Source organism: Solanum pennellii, chromosome 12, assembly GCF_001406875.1.
Source record: "Solanum pennellii chromosome 12, SPENNV200".
NCBI classification, from domain to species: domain Eukaryota; kingdom Viridiplantae; phylum Streptophyta; class Magnoliopsida; order Solanales; family Solanaceae; genus Solanum; species Solanum pennellii.
This window is the reverse complement of record NC_028648.1, coordinates 59,869,536-59,877,892: the sequence shown is the minus strand read 5'-3', so window position 1 is coordinate 59,877,892 and position 8,357 is coordinate 59,869,536. Positions and strand designations below refer to the sequence as shown.

Genomic DNA, 8,357 nt, shown 5'->3' with positions numbered 1-8,357 from the left:
CCCCCCCCCAAAAAAAAAATAAATAAATCAGCTCACTTCTCTTCTCACACAAGAACCTTCTCTATCCGAAATTATTCCCTTCCTCAGCGAGATTATCATTTCTTCTATGTTTCACCTCCCCAAAAGAAAAATAATGGTTTTTTGACATAACTCATTTTCTCAAAACTTCATTGAAAAACTAGAATTTGACATTGCAAAATAGTTTGGAATGAAAACGATGCACTAAGAGGCCAAAAAACACTCGAGAAAGAAGAGAGATGGGAGAAAGTTCAATAAAATGCAAACCAAGAGAACTTGATCATTTTTCACCCCTTGTATTTTGTAATATAAATGTCTTCTCCTAGCTAATTTTGCCGTAGCTTTTTCCTTCTAAATATGGGATGATGGCTAGTCCTTATTTGAATGCAGAGTATTAAATATTTTTAGTAGATGCATTGTATTATAGTGCATGAGTTCTCCGATTAATGACAATAACTCGATCCCAGTACCTTCCCTGCTCTAACATCATGTTAAATGTTAAAGTGTGTGATCATCTAATCTAAAAGTGTGTGACGTCATGTTAAAGCGTGTGACCATCCCAGTACCTTCTCTGCTGTCGAGCACATTTTTATTTACTTAATTATATTTTCAACAGAACTTAAATGGGGTTCTCGCGGATGACATTTAAAGTTTGCTGCGTTTTGGTTGTTTGCATTGTCCATAGTGTTGCTTGCTCTAAAATTTGATTGCTGTCTGATAGTTGCCTAAATAAATACTCTGATAGAATTGACATTTATATAAACTAGTGAGTCCATTCTCTATTTTTGATTCCTTTGGCCCAGTTTTACACTTCACTTCCCATTACGAAAAGAAAAAATGAGGAAGTCAGGTGAAATCTTGCAATTCAGTTTTGTATGGTCTACCGAATGAGAAAGTCTGAGCTTTGCTTGATAATTTTTTCTAAAAGAAGAAAGAATGGAATCTTGTATGCATTTTTACTTTGTGGTGCATTTCACTTGGTGATTTTAATCAAGTTAGAAATGTACATAACTGGATAGCCTTCTATTAAGATCTTATTTAGTGACTTATAGTCCTTGTGCACCATATGTCTTAATAAATTGATCTATATTTCTTGTATCTAAATATATTCTGTTTCGATATAAAGAAATCATTATATGTTTAACTCATACTCCAAGTGGTGGACCGTCTTTATTCCATGTGCTGTTAAGAGATGATTCTAAAGGTGAAGTAGTGAGCACTTATTATGTACATGTAACGAGCATAATCACTTCAGATTATGTCAACATGTTATGTTCTAGAGAGATGTCTGATTCTGATGATAATCCAATCTGACTCGTGACTCTCTTGCATTCTCTACATCATTTGGAGCTGTGCTTCCGTGTCTTTCCAATCCTAATTCAATAACTCATCTTGCTTTTACATTCATCGTACATCGACTTATGTTTTTTTTTTTAATTTCTGTAGCTTATCTTTTCATGACCAAAAAGAAAGATGTGGGAACCGAGGCAGGAGAAGTGTCAGATGTTCCTAGCAGTTCAGTTTCATCAACAGCTGCTATTACTGCAGTAGCTGGAAAGCAAGCAACTGTTCCAGCTCTTGTGCAGCCTGCTGTTGTTCATGAACCAATACCAGAGGATCAACAACGAGAACTAATGAAGTGGATATTGGAAGAGAAGAGAAAACTTAAACCAAAAGATCCCGAGGAGAAAAAGCGCATTGATGAGGAGAAAGCTATGCTCAAGCAGTTTATTCGAGCCAAGTCCATTTCAAGTTTGTAATGGAGACCCTTCACAACTTTGATACTACTGGCTTGGAGATGTACAAAGGTTGGATTTTCCCTTTTCACTGCAAATATGGCACTGAGGAATCAAATTGCTTGAACAATGAATGTATATTGGATCTTTATCTGAATTGTTGACTTTTACATGAAATTTGTAAATAGAGTGCTTTTCTCATAAAATGCAGCAGTGAAACTTGTAGTAATGCAAGTTTGGTGTATCGAAACACAATTATAGACGAGTGAGGATTGTTCAAGCGGTTGAACCCCTACACTTGAGTAACACAAGCCTCAAGAATCGATGTTTCCTTCCTAGAGATCAACACAAGTAGATTGAGTACCAACACACAAAAAACACACTATTATGACTCACTTGTGCACAAGTAATGGAAATATATATGGCTTTTGATCAGAACTCCCTGGTTTGAACTGATATAGAAGCAATATATATCTCTGATCACAAGAATTGGTACAAAGTAAGTTACAGATGATCTGAAAATGCAGTCCTGTGACTACTATCCCTATCCCAAATAATAGAGGGGGCTCCTTTTATCAAATGAGAGCTTTGGACTTAGCCCCTCCAGTTCGTCCTTTCGTATAGAACCACTGTACCTTTCATACAAAATCCTTCCACTCTGGCTTCCCACATCATACCTAGGTTGTGTTGTAGACATTTTACCAGAATCCATCATTAGGTCACCTTCAAGAATTCGAAGTACCTAAGGTAAAACCAAAATTACATGAGAATCCAGCCCTATTCATGACTAAATTGCAAGAATCATAATCTCTATGCAAAAGGAAACACATACCTGAGACATTCGAGGCCTAGTCTGAGGATCCTGCCTTATGCACAAAGATGCAGCATGTACCATGCAATACACCTCGTGCTCCTTGTAGCTGCTTCCTAGACGAGCATCTATTAACTCATCGATTGTACATTCTTCCAACAATGGACGTGCCTGAAAATAGAATCCACGACAAATTCATTGATATGTTAAAAGGGGGAAATGGAAGGAACTCCTGCATATCTGTACAACTGCTCCCTACAAATCAGAACTAAAAACAGATGTAAAATAAGATGTTGAAGTATACCCATTCTGTGAGACACTGCTGGCCTTTAGGCCTGTTAAGATCAACTGCTTTACGACCAGTTACAAGCTCTACGAGCACCACACCAAACGAGTAAACATCAGCTTTCTCAGTAATTTGGCCGCTTTGAGTATACTCAGGAGCCAAGTACCTAAATACAGAAAATTAGCTTATTAGTTCTGCAATGTCATATCAAAAGTAAAATACAAACAACTTGCCAAGGACTAACCCAAATGTTCCAAGTACTCTCGTTTCAACGCATGTATCACCATCCGGTTGCCATCTAGCCAAACCAAAGTCTCCGACCTAGAAAACAAAGGTGAAGCAAGATTAATACAGTTCGAAGTACTGCTTAAAGCACAATAAATTCATGATGTTAACTTGTTCACAAAGGTGATCTCCTTTTGTTGTTTTCATCTTCTAATCAGTTGCTTGAAAAGCTATGGAGAAGCACTTGGAATCTGTTTGATTTGTTATATATACTAAGTCGACAAGAAAAATCAATTGAGCTTAGAGAGATTAGAATAATCGATGTGACCATGTATATTAGTGATACACCTAAAAGAAATGTCATATTTCCATTAACTGCTTATCTATCTCTAAGTCTTGTCAATGGTAATTGGACAGGTCATGAGCTATCAAGAATAGATACACAGGGAAATACGAGACACTGGTGCAGACTCTTTTTATGCTCCGAAGGAGCCTTGGTTAGAAGTTAACGTTTATCTTGAATAACTTTCTTATTAGTAAGAGGTTGTCCTTACTAGTGGTTCAAAGTCATGAGTGATGAGAATGTTGTTTGGTCTCATGTCCCGATGGACAATGCAGCCCACTCTGCACTCTTCATGAAGATATCGCAAACCTCGTGCAGCTCCAACAGCTATCTTTTGACGTGCAGACCACTCCAAAGGTTCCCTATTGCGTCCTGTAAAGACAGAAGATGATGTTAAGTAATACAAAGGCAGAAAGACTTATCTTAGACACCACTAAAACCCTCTTTATATCACCATCATCATAACAGTCCATGCAATATAACCCAGACAACCTAAAAGAAGCCCATTTGTTGATTGAAGCAGCAATAATCAGCACATTTCATCATAGTCTTATAGGACATAAACAAACATGAGTACACATACCATATAGATGAGAATCTAAAGAACCATTGCATATATATTCATACACTAGCAATCTTCTCTTGTCTTCAATGCAGAATCCTATCAACATGACAACATTTCGGTGCTGAGCGCAGCTGAGCACTTCAACTTCCGAGCAAAATTCTTGATCCCCTTGAGAACTTGCCAACTTATGTTGCTTGACAGCAACAACTTGACCATCTGGAAGGACTCCTCTGTGAACGGATCCATATCCTCCCTCAGCCAAGAAATTGGCTTGTGAAAATCCTCCTGTTGCAAGCTCCAGATCTGTATAAGTGAACCACCTGGGAGGTTTCCCAAATACAGGAGCCTTGTGTTGACATATTGAACACAGGGGAGGAGGTCCAAGAGGTGCACTTCTGGTTAATGTACCTGATTCTCTCATATTTCGATTGTAATCCATATCATCTCTATAGCTCGGGGATCCGGAGCCACCTTCTGTATCAAGCTTAGTAAACTTCTCCGATAATGACTTGGTTGTAGATGTTTGTGGCCTGTCTAAAGATCTCATCGAGCTAATTTGCTGGTGTTGAGAGAGTTGACAATGTGAACTGACACTGTCCACCACCCACGGTTGGAATCTTGAGCTCGAACAAGATAGATTTTCACTCTCACTCTCTGAACTTGAATCATCTACATCTTGATCTTCCTTTAAGGCTAACAACTCTGCCTTATGCAAATCCCGATTTACTTCAGCGACAAAAAATGGTGAAGTTCCTGGATCAGAACTTGAAACTGATGAAGTACCAGCTTCAGTAACACTGAAAATCTCTGGACTACTTGTTGGTGTTACTAATGGACCTCTAGAAGAAGCCAATGAATAATTCTTTTCTAGTTCTGGTCCACATGATTGAGCTTTCTCCGAAGATAATGAGCCCGAGACATCAGGTTCCTTTTTAGGTGAACCGACTAAATTCAGGCGGAGAACTTTTGGTTGAGATCGTCTCATTACTACGAGATTGCAATGCAGCTCTTGCATACAACATTTCTTCTCATGTTTGAGATGTCTGGAAAATGTTCAAACAAGAATCAGCAATAGCTTAAGAGAAGATAGAGAACAAAAAGAACATAAACAAGGAATCAAACTCTGAAAAGATCTAAAGTTACTTGTCCAAAACAACCCAATTAGCTTGACTCTTCTTTGCCTCAGCAGCCACAGCTCCATGCGGTGAACCAGAAACAATTTTAATCTTCAAGTTTATCTGGTGAAGTGAACGAAAAGCACCAAGCTTTTAGTATGTTAGTGTAAAATTACCTAATAACAATCTGCACAAAGAGAGATTTTGGCATTAACCTTAGTGGGATCATAAACATCTTGGAGCTGAAGGATCATCTGAGAGTAGGAATATGTTAAGTCTGACTTTTGCTCACTATTATGTGACTTCCGGGGACCATTGGCACAATCTCCAGCAAACATGGGGAAACCCCAGATCTTTCTACCTAGCAAATATTTGTGAAAATCACAAAAGTTATGCCCATATGATATAATTAGAACATCCCATTGGTAGACTTTTTTGTGGAAGCGCAAAGCACCGAAACAGAAAAAACTGATAACAAGAAGCACCAGGTATTTACTTGTCAAGGCATAAAAGAATTCAGTAGAGATGCATTAAGGAGACCCTTCAGAAAAGCAATAAAGAAAAACAATGCAGGACTAGCTTCAAAATAGACTAATTAGAAGTCAGTGGCTTGAATAAATCCTCCTTGAAGGACTGACTATCTTTCCCATTCTTACAGGAGCCAAGATGAACTTAGCTTGAAAATAGCTACAAGTAACAGACTGCCGGAAATATCCATGAGGAATATATCAGCATCGATAAGAAGACATGAGAGTGTCAATCAGGCAAGAGGAGCAGAATAATCAATAAACCAAGATTTCTGTTCAATTCAGAGAAACTTTGTTTCAATCAGGCGACATTCTTAAGTACCTAATCTTTTGTTAATTGTTCATAACAGGCGTCCGGGCACTCTAATAAGTACCTAATCTCAAAGCAAGTAAGAATAACAAATAGCTATATTCTGTATAAACTCCATGATAACAATCAAAAGTTCTCTTTTTTGTAGGCTTTTTGCTTTCTATAAATGTAGTTGACATATACTTGCATACTAAATACTACATTTTAGTGCTACCACAATGAGATACTGAAAGAAATGTAAACAAGTCAGATGAATGTTATATACCAGAGCTTTGTGAAGGAACAACCACAAGAAGTGTAATGTAATCTCCAGGTTGAACAACATGAGTCAAAGCCCACACAAGAGCATTCTTAGGTATCTCTTTTGATGCCTTAACAGCCACCATAACTTTCTCAGCAACATCACAACTACTTTTACCCTCCTGCTTCCCTTTCTTCACCTCCTTACTCATTACCCCAGAATAGTTTTCACACCTTTCTTTAAACTTTAAAGAAACTCAACCTCACAGGACATTCATGTTTGCTTAACACAACAACAACATTTTCAAGAACAAAACTTTATATGCATTATTGAGCTGTCTGCCCCACCATATACAACTGAAATTGACACTATTCTATAACAGTATATGCTGGTAAAGAAGAGACTAACTGATGAGACCCTTTTTAACAACTAATAAGCCTAAGTGAATTTCTCAAGAAACACAAGGTAATCTTTGTCTTATATAATAAAAGTGTTTAGTGTTAACATGACAAGAGAGGAGAAATCTATGCAAAAAGATTCCAAATTTAGCAGCAAAAGACTTCTTTTTTTGGTGATTTGGTTTAATGAATCCAAAAGACTTGACAGAAGCTTCAGCTCAAGTACTCAATCATGGTCCACAATCATCAAATGCTACAAAAAAGATGAAAGAATGAACAGTTCTTGCACATGATTTCTGAAAAATATACATTCAAATGACAACTACAGCCCAAAAAGTTACTATTTTCAAAATTGGTGCAAAATGGTTTAGGTGAAATGAGCTGTTTCCCAGATGACATTAACTACTACTGAATCACTGACCCTTTTAATGTTATTGTGTTTTTTTCTTCACAAAAATGGAATACAAAGGAAGTGTGTAATTCAGAATCCAGTTATGGTAAAGAACATAACTTTAAGCAATTTTCACATTTACAAAATTCAAGAATCCCAATGAAGCACCTAATGTTCAAATGACACACAAGAGACTTTATGGCTTTCAGTGGCTATGGCTGATTTGGATAAAAAAAAATTTGACCCTTTTAACTTTCTCAGCAGAAATCCAAAGAAAAATTGCATCAAATCCCCACAGGGTTCAGAGATAAAGGGGTAGGTGCTTTCATTTTATACTCCTCTATTTTATTTTTATATTGTTTTTCGTTAGTCTCTCGTACACTTAATCCTCCTAAAATTTCATTTACAAAATTATATTGAATATTTTGTTGTCGTTGTTATAATTTTATATCATATTATAATATGTTTCTTGTAATAACATTTCAATATAGTAACAAAAAAAGTATATTTAGATAAATTATTTTGTTGTAAAGAAATTTGACCGTATTATAAATACAAAGAAATAAAATTTTAAACTCGCAGAATGTAAGAATAGATAACTCAGTAGCTAACATAAAAACTAACGCTCTTGTTGTTTGGTGGGTTTTTCCTTTGAGTTAATTCATTTTACTAATAACAATCATTTTCTATGAAAAAATTGCAATATAATATTCAGATTTTCTTTATAATTAGACACTTATTTATATTATATTATATATTTCTCATAATAACATCTTAGTATAATAATTTAAAAAAAATCAGACATAGAATGCTAACATAAAAAAAATTAACCTTATTATAAGGCTGAGAAATTAAAAAAAAAGTATCCATTTAATGTGATGGAGTTTATATAAAGATAAAATAAATAAATTATTTTAAGCTTAACCCTTAGAATATAAAAATAAATAACTAATAGTTAAACAAATTATTCTAAACTTAACCCTTAGAATATAGAAATAAATAACTAGTAGTTAATACACAATTAACGCCTAAATTAATAGCACATGTGTTTATTAAAACAATAATAATATTGTGTGCACTATTACGTCCCCCTCTACGGTACTTAAAGAGTCCATTTTAGACGTACTTTTAAGATAAAGAATTATTTATTTTAATTTTTTTTTACCATTGTTATATTAGGGGGGATTTCTTTATCAATACAACAAGTATAGTCCAATTATTTATTAATGTCCAATTATATTATTGATGTTATAAAAAATAGTTATGTAGTGAAGTTGGCCATTTGATACATTACTAATAACGGATGTTCTTATTTTTTAAAAAATAATTAATTTTTATTGCTGTTTAATATTTACGTCTGAATTCAATTAAATTTGAACTCATGCAAGGAG

At 35.3% G+C, this 8,357-nt stretch overlaps 2 protein-coding genes across 2 annotated transcripts in view; one reads left to right on the top strand and one right to left on the bottom strand.

The window, feature by feature from the left end:
- LOC107007430 overlaps positions 1-2,030 on the top strand; it is a 4,827-nt gene extending 2,797 nt beyond the window's left edge. Inside the window, exon 2 of the mRNA XM_015206054.2 lies at positions 1,465-2,030. Within this exon, the coding sequence (XP_015061540.1) occupies positions 1,465-1,778 (314 nt within the window). The 3' untranslated portion in view covers positions 1,779-2,030. The remainder of the gene's footprint in view (positions 1-1,464) is intronic.
- Positions 2,031-2,068: 38 nt separating this feature from the next.
- Positions 2,069-7,287, bottom strand: LOC107007429 (inactive protein kinase SELMODRAFT_444075-like). The gene is given in 10 exon segments (XM_015206053.2): positions 2,069-2,318; positions 2,320-2,496; positions 2,587-2,736; positions 2,870-3,017; positions 3,096-3,172; positions 3,631-3,791; positions 4,003-5,027; positions 5,128-5,222; positions 5,315-5,460; positions 6,202-7,287. Coding segments are annotated over 10 exon segments (2,226 nt in total). The 5' UTR covers positions 6,389-7,287; the 3' UTR covers positions 2,069-2,258.
- Between the last annotated feature and the right edge of the window lie 1,070 nt (positions 7,288-8,357).